The 25,017-nt window shown below is 33.1% G+C and overlaps 1 protein-coding gene across 1 annotated transcript in view; it reads right to left on the bottom strand.

Annotated features, from left to right (window-relative positions):
* Window positions 1-25,017, bottom strand: part of Cenpe (centromere protein E) — a 68,382-nt gene that overhangs the window by 26,688 nt on the left and 16,677 nt on the right. The window contains 19 exon segments of the mRNA XM_047566612.1: window positions 63-221; window positions 364-654; window positions 1,897-1,964; window positions 1,967-2,183; window positions 3,177-3,335; window positions 3,550-3,840; window positions 5,412-5,570; window positions 6,821-7,024; window positions 10,885-11,043; window positions 11,193-11,465; window positions 11,579-11,893; window positions 13,290-13,444; window positions 13,768-13,933; window positions 14,020-14,142; window positions 15,067-15,186; window positions 15,416-15,490; window positions 19,310-19,477; window positions 21,143-21,231; window positions 21,870-22,017. Of these exon segments, the coding sequence (XP_047422568.1) occupies window positions 63-221; window positions 364-654; window positions 1,897-1,964; window positions 1,967-2,183; window positions 3,177-3,335; window positions 3,550-3,840; window positions 5,412-5,570; window positions 6,821-7,024; window positions 10,885-11,043; window positions 11,193-11,465; window positions 11,579-11,893; window positions 13,290-13,444; window positions 13,768-13,933; window positions 14,020-14,142; window positions 15,067-15,186; window positions 15,416-15,490; window positions 19,310-19,477; window positions 21,143-21,231; window positions 21,870-22,017 (3,339 nt within the window).

Below are 25,017 nucleotides of genomic sequence, written 5' to 3'. Positions count from 1 at the left end.
GTAATCTTCCAGTTAACTGCCTCCTTCATGTTTTCTCCCACTGTTCCTCACCCTTATTTTACCTTTTTTTGTAATTCATCACTGGTTGCTTCTAATTCCTTCTGAATGCTTAATATTTCAGCTTCCCTCTCCGAGAGACTTACTCTCAGCATGTCAGTAGTTTCCTTTTGTTCCTTCAGGCAACAATGAGCAATTTTAAGTTCCTCTTCTGTTTCCTGGTGCTTTATTATTAAAGAAAATGCCAAGAATTTATGGAAATATGATCATTACCATATCACTAACTCTTTCACCAAGTTTAGTTCTTATGAAAATATATGCTAACAAGATATTTTTAAGAATAAGTGATGGAGAGATGAAACCTACTTTAGCTAGGATTTCTCTGACGTGTTCTGTGAGCTGGTTGTGCTCTGACTGAAGAACTTCTTGCAGCTTCTGTAGGTCATCTCTGTCCTTTGCTAAGGACATTATTTTATCATGACTTTCTTCAAGTCTCTCAGACAACTTGAGTTTTTCCATTTCTACTCTTTGCAATGCTAAATCTTTAGCTTTGAAGAGCTCCTTCAATTGCTCCATCTCACTCATTATTTTAGTAGTCTCCCTGTCTTTTTCTTCCATATTGAAGGATTGTTTTTGTTTGTTGTGAGACTCTTGACTCTTAAAAGAATCATAAAGTCAAACATTTGATATCCAGAGATATTTCATTTCAAGAGCAAAGAAATCAGGATACTGTCTAAAAGAATGCAGGCAAGATTCAATGGTTCATTTACAAAGCAATCTTTCCACTCTCCCAGTTTTCATGCCTCTTATATATGTCTGTGTTGTCAGCATCCTCTGAGAGGGTGATGACAAAACAGTGAGACTTACATGATTTCTGTCCTGTTTTAGACTTACTCTTTAAGGGGAAAGATAGTTACTATACCAAATCTTACTAAACAGAGGTGCTGGGCTCTCCCAGGACCTTAGTGTCAAATCCACCTATTGTAAATGATCAGGAAGAGCTTCTTAGAAGACAGAAAACTTCAGTTGAGAGCTGAGAATGAGAGCATTAGTTATACTAAGGGAGTAACTAAAGGGTCCATGTGAGTGTGTGAGGATGTATTGCAGGTGGTGAGATCAGAGCATCTGAAAGCCATGGGAGGAGGAAGTGCAAAGGAGTGTAGCCGGAGCGTGAGGAGCAAGAGTGACCTGCAGTGAGGCTAGAGACCAGCAAAGTCTGGGGTCCAGGACTTCCAGGTCATGTAGAGGATTCTAATCTTTATTTTAAGAGTAGCAATAAGATATTAAAGGAATTATGAAGGAGAGATCACTTGGGTTCAAAATGGGGAATGGATTGGAGAAGTGTGAGAATGAGCACAGGGAGACCAGTTAGGAGGCTGCTGCAGAAAACTAGAGAAAGAAATAATGGTGACTTTGGATTAGGGAGTTGGTAATCTGGAGAGAAGAGGAGGAGGACTTTAATACATGAACATGCATGTACGCAGTAAAATCAGTAAGGGTTGGAGGCTGGATTTGTAGTACATGGGAGGAAGAGATACTAGTAGGGATGATTTCCAGGTTTCTGACTGAAGTAACAAGATAGTAGTGGATGCTGGAGAAATAGGTTTAAAGAAGGAAAGTAAATAATTCAATTTGGCCTTTCCTGGAATTCAGCACTGCTTCTTCTAAGTCATTTTTTACTATTTAATAAAACATATCTTCTTTGGAACATTTTATCTCAGTTTCAATAGTTTCCAAGTATTCATAAATAATTTTTAATTACTGTTTCCACTTACTTCATGATTAAGAGATATTTAAAGAAAACTGGTAGTAATATTTTACTATAACACAAATGCCCCTTTTCTAAAGACTCCATTCTGACAAAATACCAATTGAATGAGAGAAAAAGATGAAACTTACTTTAGCCAAAGTTTCTGTAATATCTTTTTTCAGTTGGTCACACTCAAGTTGAAGTGCTTCTTTTGTCATTTAAGGTCATTTCTTTCCTTAGTTAGAGATTTTACTTCCTCCTGACTTTCTTTAAGTTTGTCAGTCAGTCTGAGCCTTTCCATTTCTGTGCTTTCTGGTGATGCTGAATCTGTGGTTTTGAACTGTTCTTCAAACAGCTCCAGTTCATTTACTGTTTCCTGAATGTCGCTGACTTCTTTCATGTTGAGAAGTTCTTGTTCCACATGACACACTGGGATCTTGTGATATTCATAAAGTACTAAGGTTACTATCTGGAGATTACTATAATTTCTTTTATGGCAGTGCTGGGGACTAAACCCAGAGCTTTGCACATGCTGGGCAAGTCTGTTACCACTGATTACATCCCTAGCCCTTATCATAGATTTTTAAAGCAAAAAAGATCAGGACACTTTTCCACAACAATGAAAGTGACCTTGAATCTTCAGGACCTAACTTGAATCACAAACGCCTGTTTATTAATTTTTCCTTGATTCCCACTGAAGCTAATCAATACTTATTTATTAGTCACATTTTGTCATAACTTTCTTTGCAGCATAGATCCAAAATGAATCAATTCTTATGTTTCACCAACAAAGAATTAATTTGGTGAGTTGTACTCTTATTTCTATACTAGTTCTTCAATGCTATAAGAGAAAAATCATAATTGAAAAGACTACCTCAATAAATAAATTTCAATATCCCAATAAACTGAGAAGCAGCATTGTTACTCATTCAGATGGGTACCAGTGCCACTTCTCAATTTTTCTATGTGTGACATTTCTCCTGATCATTAGAGACACCTTGTAATTTTGTATTTTGTACTTCTGCATGAGCTATACTGAATTTGAGGGATTTTTAAAAATATGCCTATACTGGGGAGAAAGAACAATGTCTTATTTATATACCCACAGTCTCAAAGCTTGGCACAGAGTAGGTTTTTAACATAGGTTGGTTCAGGTATCCCCATCTTCATTTTCTCTCTCTCATTTACCACTATCTGATGTTCTATTATTCATTTAATTGCTTATTTATCAGCTCCTTTTTCTATGACAAATACACCTTGTTCCTAATGTATTTCTAGAATCCAGGGCTATGTCTGCCATAATACATAGTCAACAAATACTTACTCAGTAAATGAATGAATCATAACTTGGTCACTACTCACTGTTACCTTCCTTTGAAGGAGAAAGAAAGGAAGAAGTGACAAAGGCTAGAGGGAAGAAAACACATACCTTTTGTTGTACATTAATATTGGACTTTTCTAAGTTTTCTGGAATATTTATAACTTGAGCTTCCTTCTCAGAAATACTTCTTCTTAAGTCATCAATAGTTTGTTGGTGTTCTTTTAGATGCATGTGAGCAATGCTTAATTCTTCTTTTGTTTGTAAGCCCTTAATTAGTAAGAGAAATTTAAAGAATATTATAACAACATTATCCCAACATTGCTGCCCCACTTTTCAATTCGCTCAGTTTTTTTTTGCGGTGCTGGGGATCGAACCCAGGGCCATGCAAGGCAAGCACTCTACCAACTGAGCTATCTCCCCAGTCCACTGGTTCAGGTTTAAAAGAAACATTTAATAGATGAAGAAAAAGGCCATGACTTACTGTAGCTTCAATTTCTCTTATATGTTCTTTAAGTTGGTCTCTTTCTATTTCAATTGACTCCCATAATTCCTTTAGAGTATTTCTATCTTTGGTTATAGATTTCATTTCCTCATAATTTTCATGAAGTTTCTGAGTCAACTCAAGTTTCTCTATTTCCATGCGTTCCAATGTTAGTTCTTGGTTCTTTAATTCATTCTTTAAATTCTCCATTTCAATTATCTTTTTTTGCATCTCACTCATCTCTCCTTGTACACTAAGAAGTTGCTGCTGTTTTTCTTGGAGTTGCTGGCTCTGAAGATGTACAATTTTTATAATTTTCATCTTGCTTAAAACTTTTTATGTAAAACCATTAACATAGCCCTGCCTACTACTTCAATATAAATAGATAAGCAGCATTAAAAGTAAACTAATGTAGGCATAGGGGTTAAATAGTGTCCCACCTAAAATTCAGTTCTTCCCAGAACCTCAGAATATGCATTTACTTGGCCTTTTCAGATGTGAACTGGTAAGGATTGGGAAGCAATCCTACTGGATGACGGTAGGCCATCAAACCAAAGAGAATATATTTGTAAGAAAAGACAGGAGGCTGGTGTGGTAGCACATGCCTGATATCCTAACTACTTGGAGGCTGAAGCAAAAGGATCTCAAATTTGAGGCCATGAGACTCTGTCTCAAAAAAGGTCCCTGGAATGTTACACAGTGGTAGAGAACTTGCCCAGAATGTGCAAGGTCCTGGGTGCAATTCTCAGTACTAGTGGGGAAAAACAGAGAGGGGAATAGAGGGAAGTGGGGATAGAGACAGGAAAGGACAGACAGGAGATCCAAAAAAAAAGATGGAAGTAGAGACTGCAGTGGTGAAGTTACAGGCTGAGGAATGCCAAGGGTAGCTGGGAGACACCAAAAGCTAGGAAGAGATGAGGAAGGATTCTTCCCTAAGCCTTCAGAGAGAATATAGTACTGCTGACACTTCAATTCTGGACTTTCAGGATCAAAAATAGTGAAAGAATAAATTTCTGTTGTTGTAAGCCACCAAGTTTATGTTCATTTGATATGCCAACCCTAGGAAACTGATACAGACTGATCAAGATGGTAAGGTAAAAATGGGGGGGAAAAAAAACCATAGAGACTAAGCATTCCAATATAGGTACCAAATAACTATAATTCTCATTTATCTTAAAAAACTTTTAAAATTTGTTTTCATTTTTAAAAAGATGCTTAAGGGGTGGCCCAAACAAATCCAAAAATATTAACCTCCAAGGCTACTGATTTTACTTCCTTAGAAGGAGTAAAACAGACATAAGGTTTTAGCAAATTCAATCAGGTAAGATACAGAAAGGGATTAGGCTTAAAAGAAAACATAGATTATGTTTAACATAATTAACATAGAACAAAAGAAACCACAATGTATTCTATAATGCAAGTAGCACTGTCCTTAGCTTAAACAGATCTCTGTGGGTATATTTTAGAATATATATATACTGGACTCTTGGGCTTTATGCATGCATTAACATCTTACCTCCTTCAAAGGGAAGGATCTTTGTTTTACTGACTGGTATCTCTTAAGTGTCCAGAACAATGCCTGCCTATGTAGTGCTCAACAAGTATTTGATGACTATATCAGATGATTAGGTTAGAAATCAAGGCCCCTTCTCACCTTAAGACTTTGAAGTAATGTAATCCTTATAAGGAATGTTAGTTAAGCTCTCTGTGAATTGAAACTGTTCAAAATATTACCATGGAAATCTGTACTTTTTTGCAGAGATAATGTGCTATTCTTGTATTTAGGCTATGGAAATGAAAAACTTATTACCAAAAATGCTTACTGAAGAAAAAAGGCCAGGAAGATAACTTAAAAAATTTACCTTTTCCTTTAGATTTTCTTCAACTTCTGCCAGTCTCTCACAGGTTTTAGAAAGCTCTTCATCTTTCTTTATGGCATGGTTCTTTTCTTTTGTAGCTATCTCTTGTTGCCTTTTAAGTTCATCTCCAAGAATTCTTAATTCTTCCTGGTTTTCAATGGTCTAGAATGAAAAAAGAAGTTGGGATTAAAACAAATAATATTAGCTCACATTTATGAAATCAGGTAAAAATCATCATTTACCTCAGCCTACAAATGAAGAAACCAGGGCAAATGATATAGATAAGAATGACTTTAAAAGAAAGTGAATCTTTAATTATATGAAAAGAATCTGCTTTTTATGCTCAATTATTATTGCTCAGTTTATATTTCCATCATGAGAATTAGAATTGGATTTACCACTCTATCATGAAAACTTAGCTCATTTTATGTGCTTAAACCAGAGAAGACTGCTTCTAAATGTTCATTGACTGAAAATGAGACTAAAGTTACAGTTTTTCATATGCTGCATTAGCTTTGGTTTTGAGCATTATCACCAGCAAACTCAAAATGGCAGCTATCCTTTGTGGCACTATGAGGGCTAATTTGTCGTTAAGTTTATATAGTAACATTCTCATGTATCAAGATCACAAAAACATGCCAGAGTTAGAATATAATTTTTGTTTGTATGCTTATTTACATTCAGCAATTTTGACAAAACAAACTTTTCCAAGAAACATGAAAAACTAGAAAACACGAAGGCGAGGTTCTACTGTGATTCATAGTGAATTTCTCCAATTATCGATTTCAAATGGTACAAATTATATTGCCTCTAAACATAGATACAAGAACTAAACCAGGTGTGAAGACATTGACAAACACCAACAATTAAAAATAAAAGAAAAAAATTACAACAGTGAAATTAAGAGAAACACTTAGGAACAAATTTAACAAAATAGGTAAAAGGGCTAAAAACCTGTAACACTGCATTAAGAGATGAGATAAATTACAGAAGACATATAATAGCCAGAAATTATATGAAAAACTGTTTAGCATCCTTAGTCATTAGAGAAAGGCAAATCAAAACAATAAGGCATACATTCATTAGGATGGCTAAAATTAAAAGCACCCGTAAATATGAAGTGTTGGTGAGGAAGGATGTAGAGCCACCAGAATATTCTCAATTCATTGATGTAAAATGGTAAAACTAATTTGGGAATCAGTCTTGCAAAGTCTCGTCAAGTTAAAATTACACTTCCTTATATCCCAGCAACTCCATTTAGAGAGTACACAGGGAGAAACATTTGTCAAAAATCACCAAACTGTACACTTCCATGATACACATGTATTGCTTATAAAATATCCCTCAATAAAGTTGATAAAAATCTAAAACAGACAAAAATGTATTGCCAAGTTTACAGTGCTAAATCTTACCATTTCAATATTTTCCTTTAGGTCAGTCTTTAGTTGTTCCTTTTCTGCTGTAATATTTTCCAACATTTGTTGGAGTTCATTTTTCTCCTGTATTAAAGAATAGATTTTTTTCTGTTGCTCAGTCACCTCATTATTCTTAACATCTGCAGTTAACTCCTGGATTGTTTTAGCTTCCAAATTCTGTTTCTTATCTATGTCTCCTACCTAAAAGAGAAATACATTGAAGAATAATTTCCTAAGTAGTAACAATCACTTTAATATTAAACAAATAGCCAACTATGATATATTACCATGTACCAGGTATTGTTCTCATACTTTAATACATTTAACCTTCACTACAAACTTGACGTAGGTATTATTATTATTATCCCCATTCGCTGATGAGGAAGCTGAATTACCTACTCAAGGTGACTGAGAGAGAGGAATAGCTAGGCTTTGGACCCAAGGGGTCTGGCTCCAGACCTTGTGCATTTTGACCGGTTCACTAATGAGAACTATCTGGACAATTATAAATGCTATAATTATTTTCATGTACAATATTTTAACATGACTTTATGTATGTTCATTTACATAATTAAAAGACAAATGCTTTTCCTTTCTATATATGTTCTATAAATATTGTGTAACTTTCACACTAGAGGTAATTTTTTTCCTTCTAAAGAAGGAACAAGCAACCTTGAACTTAATCCCCTTATTTTTCCCCATTAGAGTCATCTCTAGTCCCAACTGCTAGTAAAGCTTCATTTTTCAGAACCGTTTTACTTATAAAAATCAGAAGTTTTATTATAAGTAGAGAAAAAAATTTTGATAGAGGCTTATCTCTTTTTGTAAATGCATAATACATCTTTTCTCAATGTATGTTTTACATTCTGCTTTAGAAAAGCATGATATAATAATTTATTAGTCCATAAATAAGTCATAACCAAATGTAACCTAATATATGAACTATTTGATAAAGGAAAACAAAGACCGACACTACAATTGTTTGTATGAAATTAGGGTATCTTTCAACTTCCTACTGACCACACTTCACGAGTTTTTATAATAATCTCAAATTACATTAGAAAAAAATAAGCAAAAAAAAATCACCCAATGTCATTAACTTCACAAAACAGCCATTAAAATTCTGATGTATTTTCTTCCAGAGAAGATTTTTTAAAACAAAGCTATTATGTTTAATTTATATAGATATGATCTGTAGAAGAATAGAAAGCACTTTGAAATAGTCTTTTGTAATGATACTCAAGGTACATTTCAAATCTGAACTCAGTCTAGAAAGTAGTTCAGATACTATGGTTTCAAGTAGTCTAATAGACCTAATTATTAAAAAAAAAATTTGTCGGGCTGGGGTTGTGGTTCAGTGGTAGAGCACTTGTCTCACACATGTGAGGCTCTGGGTTCAATTTTCAGCACCACATAAAAATAAATGAACATAAAAAAAACCAAAACTTCACATTCAAAAAAATTAAAAAAAAATTTGTCATTTATATAAGACTAAATCTACTAATTGCAAATTTTAAAATTTCTATTGAAATCAACTAAAAAAAACTGAATTGCCAGAAAGAGACACAAACAGGACTGAAAATGGGCCCTTTTAGAGGATTTAGGATAGACCTATCATTCATTAGTCTTCTGGTTCCCCCAGGAAACAGGGAGACACCTGGGAATCCTCAGACCCACTCATTTATTATATTGCCAATTCCAACATGAACATGATACCACAAAGCACAGGAAACAAAAGTGAAAACAGATAAATATGAGTACATAAAAATCTCCTTAGAGAATATAATAACCACTATGGTGGTTATGGTGGGATGAAGATATGATGGCTAATGAGTACAGGGGTAGTGAGGAGGAGGAATAACAACTAAAGTTCTAATATAACTATGGATGACAACTAATTGAATATTTCAAATGGCTAGTTGAGAGGATTTTGAATGTCCCCACACAAAGAAAGGATATATATTTCAAGCGATAGATAAGGCAATTACCCTGATCTGATCATTAAACATTGTAAACATACTGAAATGTCACACTGTACCCCCTAAATACAATATATAATTATTGTAAGTCAGCTAAAAATAAAATAAACATAAAATATACATAAAAAATGAAAGGGGAAAAGAACCGAACAAAACAAAATTAGAAATTTCTGTGTATTAAGACATAATCAAGTTGGGGACGTAGTTCAGTGGTAGAGGGACTGTCTAGGATGTGCAAGAGCCCATGTTCGCTCTCCAGTATTGCAAAAAAAAGAAAAAAAAAAAAAGACATACTCAGACTGTAAAAGGACAGCTTTTAGAATGAGAAAATATTTACAAACCATATAGTTAATGAAGAGTTAATATCTAGAACATAAAAAGAAGTACAATTCAACAACAAAAATAGAAAAACCTCGTGTAAGCAACAGACTTAGATATTTCTCCAAAGATAAAAAAGACCAATCTTCATAAGAAAGTTCAAAATCACTAATACTAATGGGTATAAGGATATTGCATACCCATTAGAATGGCTACTTAAAATAAACAACAACAAAAAACAAACAAAAAGTAATGTGTTGGTGAGGATGTAGAGGAATCAGAAATAATTTTTCCCTTTTATAGTGCTAGATATCAGACACAGGGCCTTATGCATGCTAGATAAGTATTCTACCACCAAGCTACTCTCCCTACCCAGAAATAGGCAATCCTTTGCATCAATGGTGGCAAGATTAAATGGTAGAACTACTACGAAAAACATTATGATAAGATGTTTCTTCAAGAAATTAAAAACAGAATTACCACATGATCCAGGATTCTAGTTCTGGATATACACACAAAAGAACTGAAAGCAGAGTCTCAAAGAGATATTTATACATCCATACATAATAGCAGAAAGGTAGAAGCAGTCCAAATGTAATGACAGATGAAGTGATAAGTAAAATGAAGTGTAAACACACAATGAAATATTATTCAGCCATAAAAAGGAAGGAAATTTGAACTCTCACACTACAACATGGATGAAGTTTGAAGACATTATGATAACTGAAATAAGTCAATCACAAAAAAGATAAAATACTTTATGACTACAGGCACATAAGGTTCCCAGAGCAGTTAAATTCATAGAGACAGTGGGAAGAATGGTGACTGTCAGTGCTTAGGAAGAAGGGGAAATGGAGAGTTGTTAATGAGTGTAGAGCTTAAGTACACTGCTCCCCATTATGGTGCAGGGCATCAATCCCAGGGCCTCCTGCAAGCTAGGCAAGAGTTTCATCACTGAGCTACATACCCAGCCCCTACAGAGTTTCAGTTTTGCAAGATGAAAAGAGTTCTGAAGATCAGTGGTTTGATAATGTTCCAATTCATTAAACCTTTCAAATACTACCAAACTACAGACTTAAAAATTAAGGTGGGAAATTTTATGTTATGTATACTGTACCACAAATTAAAAACATATTTCACCTCAAGTTTAAAAAAGTACATATATACACTGTATACTATTTCAAGTATGGATGTATGAAAGATTACTGCACTTGTCTCCAATTGAAGAACATTTAAAATTGCAGTAGTTAATAGTCTGGATTAAATGGTATGAAATATAATAATAAAATATTAAACATTTCGGTTGATAATATATATCTTAAGGATATTGTGGAAAAGTAGAAATCTAAGGTAAATCAAAACCTCGTATAAAATTAAAGGCAATCCTTTCTGTACTAGATCAAAATGTGAACTCTAAGCAAGTTTAGTATACAAAATTCTGAGATAAACTATTTCAGCTATAATAGTCAACCTTCCTTACCTTCTCAGCATTCAAAAGGTCTTTTAAAGACATTTAAAATACATCAAGTCTCAGAAGATATCAACTCTTCAAAGTTTGAACTGATACTTTTTTTGCATTTGCTTTTCAAATTGCAAGCAGTTTTATTTGAAGTTACATCAAAGACAAAGTAGGGTCTTGTAAAATTTTGAGTTATTACCATTGTGAATAACAAAACTGAAATTACTATTACCTATTAGGTGCTGGAGGTCAAAGAGAATGCTTATATAAAAGCATATGGAAAATTTGAAATTGATGACCTTTACCTTTTGCTGAAATTCATCTTTTGTTTCTCCTAGGTTTTCTTCTACATGTGAATTCCTACACATTTCCTCAGACATTTTCATTTTTAGTGTATTAATTGTTTCTTGGTGTTGTTTCAAAGACTTGAGAGCATTTCGTAATTGTTCTTGAGTGTCTATGTTCTTGTTAGAGAAACAGAAAACAATTTCCATTAGAATGTGAGGCAATAATTTTATAGTTACAACTTGATCATAGATAATAAAATGATGGGTCTGGTAACATGTTTGAAGAGGCTCCAATATTTATAAAGTTTAATCATTCAAAGTCTTACCATGTTTACAGTGTCTTGAATGTCACTTTTGAGTTGGTCTCTCTCAATTTGCAGGCTCTCTTGGAGGTGTTTTAGGTCATCCTTTTCTTGGGTTAAGATTTTCATTTCTTCTAAGGTTTTCTGAAGTTTCTCAGTAATCAGTGTTGTCTCCTTTTCTACAGCTTGCAGTCTGGAATCTCTACTTTCTAATTGTTCCTTCAGTTGTTCCATTTCATTTAACCTTTCTTGACCCTCAGTTGTTTTTTGCTGAAGTTCTTGAGTTTTGTGAGAAAGCTTTAAAATAAAAAAAGTAAATGTGACATAGTAAAAGCAGAGTTTCTGTAGCAGATAGAAATCCAACTCAAGAAGACTGAAGATGAGGTCTTTGGATAGCATTTTATACCAACCTCAGTCTTCAAGGCATCCAAACTTAAACCAAAATTTTCTGCTTCTTTAGAAAGATTTCCCATTTTGAGATTCATTCTCTCATTCTCCTCAAGGACCATTTTATATTTTTGTTCACATTCCATATGGAGGGTTTTTAAATCCTGAAATTCTTGATTAGTGCTTTCATAATTCAACTGGGTAGTTGCTAGGTCATCTTTAGTTTTTCCAATTTCTTCCAGTAAACCTTGAATTCTATTCTCCTTATGAGCTACTTCAGAAAACAATTTATCTTTTTCTGATGTTATTATATAGAGTTCTTTAGATTTTTCATGGATCTAAGGAGAAGAAATATGATTTAGGGACATATAATCTGTTAGCAGCATATGATCTGCTGAATCAAGTTTTAGGAAAACAAGTTTTCCTCTGTGGAAGGGGATCATTTAAATTAAGCAAAGGAAAGGAAATACTGCTATTGTTATTTTTCTAACTTGGCTTGTTTAACTTCATCTTCAATATTTTGTTTTCTAATCTCTTTGGGTTCTAGTAAGGATTGCATGGAGGACAGTCAGTAGAAATAATTAGGACATGTCTTTATTTCTTTAGCTGTCATTCTAGTTTCTAACACTATCATGTGGCAGGCATTTTATGCCTTTATAAAAAGGCTTGAATGAAGTTCAGATTTCTAAAAACTCAATCTATTAATAATTTCAATGATGCTTTATTATTAAAATTATTATCTAAAAAGCACTGAAGCAATTAAATAATCCACATCCAGTTCATGGACAGTGTATTCATTGTGAAAAATAAGCTAAGAAGGATATGAGAAGGTGCAAGGAGACTAAAGGAGAAAAAAAAGAAGGAGGATAAACATAGTATGGTGGCTACGTTCATGGCAGATTTCCATCACTCAAAATTAGTTTGAGGACTATTTTTCTGGATGAAAAACAGTATCCACTTTTACACTTCTTCTTCACCAAAAGGCTGAGAAATGGTAATGACTACTTTTTAAGAGCTTACAGAATAACTGAAGAAAATGTTTTTGAGATTCTTTACTATGACGTTTGCCATAAAGTAGGTACTCAAATTATTATTATTTTTTAAGAAAGGCAGAAAGGGAAAAGTTGGTAGACCCTGGACTTAAGAACCATTCCCTAGTCTGAAAGATTTATATTGATTCCTAAAGCTTTATTAGTGCTGCCTCTTTACCTTGTTGCTTTCTTTTTTTAGTAGGTACACAAATTAAAATGACAGTAGAGTATATATTGACATATTATACATACATGGAGTATAACTTCCCACTATTGTGGCTGTAAATGATGTGGAGTTATACTGGTTGTGTATTCACATATAAATACAGGAAAGGTGTTGCTTTCTTTTATTCAACATAATGATGACTAATACCAAAAATATGAAACAACCCCCACCCCATCAAAGCTAAAGACTAAGGATAGAACATGGAATTATCTAAATGTGTCATTCAATGATTATAGAAATGGCTGTGACATGGCTTATGTTACCAAGTATGCTGTTAAATATATTTTGAAAGTAAATTCTTTTTCTATCTAGTAGTGTAAGAATAAATTAGAAGATGGATTATATTTAGTTCCATTGCTAACATGTTGAGTGTTTCTTGCCTGTTACTTAAAAATAAACTATATCAAAATAGTTCAGGCATTATTTATAAAGGTTCTTATTTCAAAACAAGGATTAATTACTTAAAAATCTGCTTACCTCTTTCCTCAGCATTTCCACTTCAGGGGGTAAAGATTTCAATTCTGACAGCAAATTCACTTCTTTCTGAAGAGCTTCATTCTCTTTAGTTTCTTTATTCAGTTCTTTCTGTAGATCAGTAATCCTTCTTTCCAATTCTAAATTGCAGAGCAAATCTAGGAAGTTTTTGGTAAATTAGAGGGCCAATGTTGTCAAATAGGTAATCTAATTTTCAAAGTTCTTCAACCAACCTTTTTCAAGGTCAGGTTGAGTATATTTGAAAAGTGATTTTTATACCCTTATGATTTGAAAATGGAAAATTTCCCATTGAAAATGCAAACTTTATAAGTACTTAATTAACATCAAATAATATTAAAACTAGGTTACTAAAAAAAAGTCGGTCTAGATTTTTAATCATTGGAATATAGTTCTCAAAGCACTTAAGTACATTTCTAGACGAAGTCAGATTTGCAAAAAGAAGTCAGAAATTATAAAACACCTTTTGGAACTTTGCCATCTATAAGGGAGGTAAGTTTTGTTATTTCATTAAAAGCAGATTGTAATTCTTTGTCCAGGTCAACTTGCATCTTCTTTTTTGCTTCCAACTGGCTTTGATACAACTGAATGTCATTTTCCATTTGCTTGCAAGTGCTTGCAAGTTCTTTCTATTGGGAAAAAACATTGAAAATTCACAAAAATGTACTATTAGAACTGTTTTTCTATATTTCTACATTTTCTTGAAATTATTTACCATTTTCTCTTTCAGCTCCAGATTTTCACTTCTAAGAAAGGCCGATTCTTTTTTGGCATCAAGAGCTACGGTTTCAGCATCAAACAAAGTCTGTTTCATTTGTTTTAGATCTTCAGTGTTTTCCTAGACGGACATTAAAAAGAATTCAGTGAGATCTAATTTTGATAGATATGAAAAATATTTTAGAGACCATGTACATAGATGTCATTCTTAATTGGTCAAAAAAGGGTGAAAATATGCTAATAATCGAACAAATGAAATCATGTTTTTCATAATGAAAATATTTAAAAAAGATTCTGGTTATATTTTCCACATTATAAAAGCAATGCATTGAAGTAAATTTAAGAAATCTGCTACTGTTTAATAAAAGGTCTAACAAACTAAAACTATTAAATAATTACTTAAATTATGGGAATACATGGATAGGCAATAGAAATGAAATTTATGAAATCATGCTCAACCATTTTTTATTTATTTAGGGTACTGGGGACTGTACTCGGGGCACTTAACCACTGAGTCACATCCCCAGCTCTTTTTTGTATTTTACTTAGACATAGGGTCTTGCTGAGTAGCTTAGCGCCTCGCTGTTGCTGAGGCTGGCTTTGAACTCTTGATTCTCCAGCATGAGCCTCCTGAGCCACTGGAATTACAGGCCTGTACCACCATGCCCAACATGCTCACCTATTTACAATACACATTTTATAGTTACTTATCAATTCTAACATAAGTGCTTATTTTATGATCTTGACTATATACTTCATGATTTTTGTAAAACAACTAAAAAAAATTCAAAATTTTTGAATCACTGATTTTTCATGGAAGATTATCCCTACTTTGCATTCATTGAAAGAATGACATGCTGGACTTTGTATGGATGCTTCTTTATCTGTAAAATACAAATAGTCCATTTCTCAGTTATAGACAGATTAAGTTGATTATAACCATGCCCAGTACATAATCCAGTATGAACATTTACTGTGGAGATGATGATAGAGATGATATACTAGAAATGCCTATATAATCTCACAAAATAAACCTGATTTTTACCGATGAGTATGACAAATCCATTTTTATATTTTCTGACTTCTGAGTGTCTATGTATTTCTGTAGATTCTTAATCTGGTCTTCTTTTTCTTTAAGCAGCTCTACTTTTGAATTTAGTTCATTCTAAAAGAATCAAAGAAGAGTGAAACTAGTTAACAACTTGATTTGAATTTCAAAGTATTAAAAAAGAACATATACAATTTAAAGTGACAGAAAATTAAGTTATTAATATTTAAAAATATAATTCCTCTAAATATAATTCCTCTATTTTCTGTAATCATGTTCAATTTATATGATATATATTTTATAGTTCTAGTTATTTATCAATAGAAATATCAACATGAATGCTCACCTCAAGATCTTGATTATACACCTCTGCATGCTTAACTAAATTCTTTAAGTTGGAAATTTCATGAATTAGTTGCATCTGTAAGAGTATGTGAACAGGCAACAGAGCAAACCAATAGTTAATAAAGCAAAAAAAAAAAAAAAAAAAAGAAAAGATAGCACTGCTTCAGAATTCAGAATCACCCAACATGGTTAGAAGGAATTGAGAGATCAATTGTTTAAGCTACTTGCAAGAGCACTTCATTATTTAAAAATATAAGAAATACTACCCAAACAAAACTAAACACCCATGAAACAAGAAGGAAAAAAACTCAGCACGACCCCAATACTATTATATTATCTGTTAATAAAGTTAAAATATCATTAGCAAATTAGTAAGCATCAATTTGAGGAAACAGTAAAATGGTAATCAAAATTTTACTAAATAAACTTTTAGTAGATTTTTGCTTTGTATAAGGTATGTAGAAATATATTCATCCTATTTTTTTTTCCTTACTACAAATTATCCTTGTGGCTCTACTCTGATATACTTTTCAATGAGTTGTGATTTGGAATTAGGTTTAGGTTAGGTTCATTTCATGTAATGACTTTATGATATTATTACTGTCCATCCAAGATATAGAGGTATAGGACTATCAACTGCATCATTTTGTTTTTTTCTACAGGAAATATTGGAAAGAAGGTGCTATTGCTTTATATTGCTCATATAAAAGTATAAAGGTACAAGTATTTCTATTAAATTTTCATTTCTATCAAATTATCTGTAGCAGAAAATACCTGAGTACCAGAAAGTTTTGTATACAAAACAGGTAAATGGCAAGTGACCCAAGAAACATATTTTCTCTTAGAGTTATTTAATCTTTATAATTGGATAAGTTCTTAAGGAACACAATAAAATTCTGATGAATTTAAGAAAATAAGTCTTGTTTAAGTAATATTTTCTGGATGTTTAATTCGGTCTTGACTAGTTTTAGGTTTTAGACTATGCCAGAGTAGAAAGTTCATTAGGTCATTGAAACAGTGTGAGGCTACAGAAACATCGTGAGCCACACATGTAATTTAAAACATTTTCGTAGGCATATTAAAAAAAAAAACAAAAAACTTTAATATTTATTTAACATACGGAAAATATTTCTCCATTAATAGATATAAAAATATTGAAATATTTTACCTTTTGTTTTTTATTCTTAAGTTAATTCAGACTGGTTCAATTTTAAGTGCTCAATTGTCACATGGTTGATAGCTACAACACAGTTGTAGATACTTGTATTGGTTATGCTTTAAATAACAGCTCCATCTTTTATCTTTTCTTTCCCTATTTCTAACTTTTATTTGCTTCTTCCTCACATTTACCAACGAGGAAGAACCAAATAATCAATCTTCTGAAAACGTTTAGGAAATAACCATTAAAAAAAAAAAAAAAAGTCCCACTTCTCATCTGAAACTACCCTTTAGCTTATATTCTGTTTCTCAAATAAAAAAGATTAATTTTGTAAAGATAAAGATGTAACCTCCAAATTATATATTAAGATACAGAGCATAAAGATAAAGTGAGTAAAAAGCAAATATGATCAAAACACAGGACCCAATCAACAGTTAATCCACTGCGAAATAAGAAAATGTTGAAAATTTCATCTGTAATTTTCAGCAGGTGAAATACTGACCTTAAGACAAAAATTTCTGAGTTGTAAAAATTATAAAATTAGACAAGTCAAGCTAAAATAGGTAGATGGACACAATTTTTCTTCTCCCACTGAGACTGGTGAAACCTGACTTTTAAAATTCATCTTTCTAAAATTTAATATTTAAACATCCCTCTTCACTATCATGGCTTTGGTGATTTTTTTGACAAAACCCTTAAGAAAACCAGAGAAATTATTACCTGTTCTGAGGCCATAATTTGACTTTTGGTCAAAATTTTATCCAAAATAAACATTTTAGGCTTCAAGATTGGGGCTTAAATCTAGATAGTTTCACTCTAGATACCATGCTCTTTATTATTACCCTATGCTACCCCCTCTCAATAAAACCCAATCTCACTGACTGAAGTCCAATATTCTTTTCAAGACATTTTACACTTTGTTAATATGCATATTTTAAAGCAAGCTGAATGAAACCCTGTGGAAAACTTAAGACTTACTTTTCTGAATACCTATGAAATGTAGGAACAACTTTAATTTTTTGATAAAATGAAAATAGCTTTGGTACAGAATTCTTGTTTTCTTTGAAACACAAGAGCCTAAAAACTAAATAATAATATTAAAGATTATGTTTCTTTAGGTTACTCATGTAGAAATCTGAAAAGCAGCTGCATATTTCTAGTATATCAAAGCACTGACTTTTACTTTGGGGAAGCTCATGGGTTGCTTTACCAGTCTGAAAACAGATATGGATTTTTATTTCAGAGAAATGAATATGGGTTCAAAAATTCTACAAGATAATTTCATAGTGTTTGTAGATTCTAGGTTAAAGACATTCTGTATTAAAGAGTCCCTGAAATCTTATTAATAGGTCACAGACATGAGTGGTAGGAACATGGAACAAGAGGGGCTAATTCTACAGACTGAGCCTATGTGGTAATGTGATAACACTCCCCTACCCACCATTTGTGTGTGTGTGTGGTGCTGGGGATTGAACCCAGGGCCTTGTACATGCTAGGAAAGCATTCTACTACTGAGCCACATCCCAAGCCCTCAATATAATTTAGAGAAGCAATTTATACAAGTCATCCTGGCCCTGCTCTGTCATAAGATAATGGCCCCACAACAAATAGCATATTATTCTCTTTGATAAGAGGTTGGAGGCTGGAGAGCACAATGGCCTCAAGGTCTATAAAATGAAGTTCCAGATAAAATTGTCTGGTGTGGGCCAAGATGACCAAAAGTTGCCTTTAGGTCTTTCACAAAATATTTAATCTCATTGTAATTTTAAATTTTCATTCCTGTGGGTTTTACTTATACATTCAGAAGACAGACATATTCAATAGAGATTTGGAAATCTGATATAATCCAACTGTCAATCAAGAGCTAGAAGAGGTGCTTGGGTAGGATTCTCCATAAATGTCCTTTAACCCCAATAAAAGCTGGGGCAAAAGGAAGAGTTATCTCTCTCCTCTCTGAGAGGACACTCTCTCTCCCCTGAGGGTGTTTTCCCCTCTGGCTTCCTTCTCTTACAATCAACTTTGCTATACTTTTACTAAACTGCATGTCTTGCTTGAAATTTTCTCTTGTGAAGACACAAGAGCCGAGAACAAAACCTTTGATAACAGTAAAACAATTTTTGAGTGTCTAGAGTCTGATGGTTTCTGGACTAGGTTCTCTTCACATATAGCATAATATCATATGCTTAGAAAATTTGTTTTTCTCCATTTAACTCCATTAATTTGTTTCTCCAACTATTCTAATAGTGTTCAAACTATTTAGGAATATAAATTTTAAAGAAAAAGAAATTCATTAGGAATTAGCATCCATACATAAAACAGTCAAATACATCTTAAAATTCCTATTGGTCTCTGTAGGAAATAGTTATGCTTGTAGATGAAATTTATAGTACACTAAAAAAAAAAAATTAAAAAAAATATATTGATAACTGTTTCCTCAAGACAAATCCATCAATAAGGTAGATTCATGAAAGCTTCCCCCAGATGTTAATTTTTTTTTTCCATTATTTAAAAATAATTATGATACTTATTTCCATAAGATATTCCCCAGCCTATTCCCCAGATCATACAATAATTTTAAAAACAATATAAACTAAATATTTCTTAAATTCTCTAAATTGTATGTGTGCGTGTATGAAAAGAAGCTGACCCATAATAACTCAGTATTAGAAATATCCTTAAGGAAATGATACTTTTAAAAGTATGATTTTAGTATAGTTCCATGTTACTCTATCTTACCTCTTGATCTTTCTCAGCTTTTCTTTCTAGAGCCTCAAATTCATCCAAATCATTTTTCTCTTTTAATTTCAATCCCATTTCTTCATTTTCTCTTCTCAGTTGTTCATAGTCTAATACCAGATTATCATATTTAGCACGGAGTGAGTTCAATTCACTTTCTAAGTTTTCCTATTATAAACAAATAAACAATTTTATTCAGAGGAAGTTCAAATCACATATTCTTTACTTCCTCAATTAAAATTTGGATTAGCTGAATATAATTTAACTTTGAGTCATTTGATGGTTTAGGCCATTCTCTTCTTCATATCTTTCTAATGGTCTATATTTTGGTAGACTATCTAATTTAGAATAACAGTTTATTTAAAAAGGTATAAATAAAAATCATGTAAATAAATCATAAATCGGCCTGTGCCTGACAAGGAAAGTCCAACTGTGAAAGTAGAGTAAATACTAGGAAGCCCATTTCACCACAATAAAGCTCATTATTTAACTACTAATTGGTCTGACTTCTATTTCTCAGATGACTGTGAATTTGGGAAAGAGAAATGGACTTATATACTTCTAAATCTCTAATAGTGACTATGTTTTACCATACTTAGAGCTAAATCAGGGATTTCTTTTTTCCTTTTTCTTCTTTAAAAACTAATTCTCCAGTTATGTCTCAAGGACACAAAGGTATTTTGACTATACTTTATAGACACAAACTAATGATAACAATAATTATCAGCACTAAAATTGTATTTCAGAATTAAAATGAAATTTTCTATAATAAATACATTTATACAACCATGTCTTTGAACATGAGCAATCTAGAAAGTAACTTGGAATTTGAAATTATCGACTTATTCACTACAGTATTGTTTATTGCTTAGTTCTGATAAAACTATACAAGATTGTCCTTCTGTATTTATGAATTCCTCATTCAAAGATTCAACGAGCCTCAGATTAAAAATGTAGTTAGGCCTCCAATGGTTGTCTCAATACTTTATCATTATTCCCTAAATACAGAATAACAACTACTTATACAGTATTTACATTGTATTAGGTATTATAAGGAATCTAGAGATGATTTTAAAGTATATAGGAAGATGTGCATGAGTTATATGAAATACTAAGGCCTTTTTCTCTAACAGATTTCAGCATCTATGTGTTTTGGTATCAGTGGATACCACTGGAACCCATCCCACGGATACGGAGTAATACCTACTTTTGTTTTTCAATATTATCTAGCAAAACTATCCCACTCTGATGTTATCATTATTTTATTGAATACCTAAGAATTTTGACACTTTATAATTTTTTAAAATTTGCTCTTTTTAATTATACATGATAGTAGAGTATATTTTGACATATTTATACAAACATGGAATATATATATCTTATTCTAATTAGAATCCCAGTCTTGTGGTTGCACACCATGTGGAGATTCACTGTGGTGTATTCATATGTATTCATAGGAAAGTTATGTCAGATTCATTCCACTGTCTTTCCTATTCCTGTGCCCCCTCCCTTCTGTTCATTCCCTTGTCTGATTCACTGAACTTCTAATCAGTCTTTTACCCTTATGCGGTTTTCCAAATCCAAAATGAAATTTTAAAAAACATCATAGATACTAAGATTTGCTGGTAAAGAGCTAGAAGCACTACCAGCTTTATAAAATTTTTAGATTTCTCCTAAATGTCACATCATTATCAACTAAAATATAAAAGTGAGGGAAATCTTTGTTAGAGCCTAAACTATCTCTGGTATTAAGTCAGAACTGATAATGTACTATAACAAACAAACTTAAAGAAGAGTGAAAAAGATCGTATTCTGTAAAATATATTAAGTTACCTGACTTAGTAGCTTTGTTGCTGAATTCCACTCTACCTCAGTTAATGAATCAAGAGTATTACTGAAGACATCAGACTCTAAACAGAAAGCTAAAATTTGAGGAAAAAGAAAAATTTTTCTATTAACATACATATAACATTCCCTAATAGTCAAATTAAAAAGATTACAAAGAAAAAAAAAATTCTGACCAAAGGTTATAAGCTCATATTAGCTAATATGTCCTTAGAGTATGAATGCCAAGATAACATTAAAAACAAATGTGATAGTTATATTACTTTGTGAATTAAAATAGCTGGTTAGAATTGGTGATAAAATGTAGGATCCTTAATACAATATAGGTAAGAAACACAGATTCTGAATATGAGATCTGATCACTGTAAGTAGATTTATAAATGCCCCTAAAAAATAGATTATAATGCTGGAGATACAATTTTTAAAGATTCCTATATAAGTTGCCACCCTTTGAAAATTGGCAAGTTTAAGGTAGATGTTATGAATACTGTACTAATTTAATTGAATAATTAGAAGAAAAAAATAAACAAAACCACCTGACTCGTGATTCAACTATAGTGCATTATTCTTAAGAAATTTAGAATAGAGTTTCATGAATGTTTACTTTTTCAAAATCACAAATTATTATCATAATCTCCATTGTGATCATATCTAGAATACATATATTTTTACTTAAATGTGTTTACCACAATGAGTTATAAATGTAGGCACTCACATTCATCAATTTCTCCTAACATAGTGACAGTACTCTTGTGTGTTCTTCTTGTTACATTTGCTGGCATATTAAATTCATTTACATAGTTTGAGTCCTTCATTTTGTTAATTTTGCCAAAGCACCAGGTAACTCTACGTTTTCTTTTAGCCTAAAGAAAAAAATAAAATCAAAATTACTTTTACACAGATCTGTGTTGAGATATCATGAAACAAGGGAACTAGCTCCTGTTTTTTAAAACCATTGACTTGGTAGACTTCTTAGGTCTACTTTAATGTATTACTTGTCTAAGGACATTCTAAGGTAAGAAAACATACTAGAAGTTTTCAAATCAGTGTTTAAATCCATTATAAACTTGATAAAACTACTGTTGACATTTTTTTTTTTTTTTTTTTTTTGGTGCTGGGGATTTAATGCAGGACCTCATACATGCTAAGCATGTGTTCTATCACTTAGTTACACCCCCTCAACCTCTAATTTTCATTTTTTAAACTCCTAAGCTACTGGGATTTATTTGAAGGAACTTGTTGAGTCAACTCTTTAAGACCTCTGGTTTTACACAGAAGGGACGGCTGGTATTGTTAAGACCACAGTTACCTAAAGCTAGACCTTTGCCAACCTAGCTCTAACTGGGAAGGAGCAGACAGGAGTAATTCCACAGGTAGTCCATTTGATTTTCCTTTGGTTAGCAAATCTTTCACAGGTTTGATCATAATGCTGACTGCTTTCCAATTTGCTTCTGCCAATGCTCCCCAACTTGTTACATTTTTCTTTTGGGATCGTGTTCCCTCTGTTATCTGTGCATTTGTCATTTTCACAGGTGTCCTGCTCTGAGCTTCAAAGATACTCAAGTCTCTGCTTTTGCTTTTGTGGAAAATTCTCTTGACTGGTTATTTGCCTCTAGTTAACCTTTTGTTTTTGCTCCTACTTTGTCCTCTTTCTCAATCCTTCAGGGGCCTCCAACACCTGTTTCTTACCCTACCCACCCAGTAGTCCTTATCACTGTTTGCTGCTTTCTCTTCCTGTGCCTGTCTCTTCTTCTTCTTATTTTAAATTATCAGAACTTTATAGTTAGACATTGTAGTTGTTTTTACTCCAACAAACTCATACATGCATGGGACTCCACTTCATGTCATGACTCCTCTCCTGTCTCCCCGACATCCTCCCTCTCCTCTTCCATTCTCCTTCTTCTACTCTAATAGACTTCCTTTTGCTCATCTATTTATTTATATTTGATTGGTTCTTTTTACCTATGCATAAAGGGGAAGTTCCCTGCACATAACATGCACATAACATGATTTCTTAAGAATTCATTCTGCACTGCTTCTCTTTACCCATCCCTCCACTCTGCCTCTTGATCTCCTTTTTTTATATTACTGATCTTCTCTCTATCTTATGTTACCTTATCTCCTTCCCTCCCCCTTTCCTTTATTTTACTGTAGCTTTTGCATATGAGAGAAAACGTTCAACTTTTGAATTTCTGAGTTTGGCTTACTTCACTTAGTATGATATTCTCCATTTCTACCCATTTACTGGCAAATGCCATAATTTCATTCCTTTTTATGGCTGAGAACTCCATTGTGTGTGTGTGCATGTGTATATATATACACATGTGTATAGACCTTTGCCAAACTAGCTCTAACTGGGAAGGAGCAGATAGTGCACACACACACAATTTCATTTATTGATGGGCATTTGGGTTGATTCTATAATTTAGCTATTGTGAATTGTGCCGCTATAAACATCGAGGTGGCTGTGCTGCTACAGTATGCCCATTTTACATCTTTTGATCTGCCTGCCTCTTAATCGTGTGTTTTCCAGGTTTTGCAGTCAACATTCTTCTCTTGACCCTTCCTGGGTATAAGTATCATCTCAAATATTTGATTCTCTTAACAATCCTATGAGTTAGGATCTTTAACTGTATCCTTTTTATAGATAAGCTAGGTGTCCCAAAAGTGGGGGAAGCTGTATAAGGTTGTTCAATCAATTGGTAGTAGAGCCTATCCAGGCAACCACTGCACCATGTAGCTTCTTAAGAGTAGCTCTCTTCCCCAGGACACATTGCCTGCTTTCATGCCTCACTGCATATTACCCTTCTACTTAACATAGGCAGCTCTTTCCACAGTCTACATTGCAAAGTCCAGTCATATATAAAGCCTCATTTCCAATGATCCTCAGCTTAATTCCATTTGCTCCCAAAGCCACACCTGAATCTTGTCATTATCTGAAACTCAAAGACTTAGATCTCCCACTCTCATCATAGTTGCTATCCTTCTTCCTCATTTATTCAATACCATTTTAACTGGTTAGCTTAATAGGGACTTTCTTCCTGACAGTTCTCTCTTGATTCTCATATCATCGTCTTAGAGTCCATAGGTCATTACTTCAATTATGTTGACATTTGAGGTCAATATTCTCGAAATCCCTGTCCTTCACACCTACACCACACACTGTACACTCAGATGAATTATGCTGCCTTCTGAACCTGTATTAACCTCCTGAGCACTGCTAAGTCACACAGCCAGACATCAGTTGGATCCTTTATGCTGTCTGGCAGGACTTCTCTGCCCATTGTCAGCTGTCTTTTCCATTCTCTACAAGGGCCAGATTAATCTGAACTCTTGGTATATCTGTAAACTTGTGATTCTATCTACCACACACCAGATGGCACCAAATGCCATCACACCAGAAAACGTGAACCTATTTCACGAAGAAAATATAAAACTAAACTTACAAAAGTACACTTGAATTGATACCTATCCTTTCCTCTGTACTCTCTGAAATTCAAGAAATTGCTGTTTTGTACAGGGGTAGCTCCTTCTCTTTCATCTATCTCAACTCATAGTAAGGCAGCTTTCATCCTCACCACATAAATTATTTTTATAAAGGTGCTCATTATTCCTAAATTCAAAGAGTTTTTGTCTATTATTTAACTTCTTGGCAGAATGTGACAACAACGACCACTCCTTCCCTGAAATATTCTCTTCCCAGCTACCATATTCATCTGGTTTCCTTCTCCCTAGAGCTAACCCTGGGCCCCTTTAGGGATTCTTCTTTTTCTACCTTTATCTAAAAAGTTTCTTGGGGTTTTGTCCTTGTCACTCTGAACTTTTCATTCTCAGCTTGCTTACAGAAGCAGCTCATCTCTTCC

The sequence above is a fragment of the Sciurus carolinensis genome, chromosome 10 (genome assembly GCF_902686445.1).
Source record: "Sciurus carolinensis chromosome 10, mSciCar1.2, whole genome shotgun sequence".
NCBI classification, from domain to species: domain Eukaryota; kingdom Metazoa; phylum Chordata; class Mammalia; order Rodentia; family Sciuridae; genus Sciurus; species Sciurus carolinensis.
The sequence above is the reverse complement of the archived record's forward strand: the minus strand, read 5'-3'. Positions and strand labels throughout refer to the sequence as shown.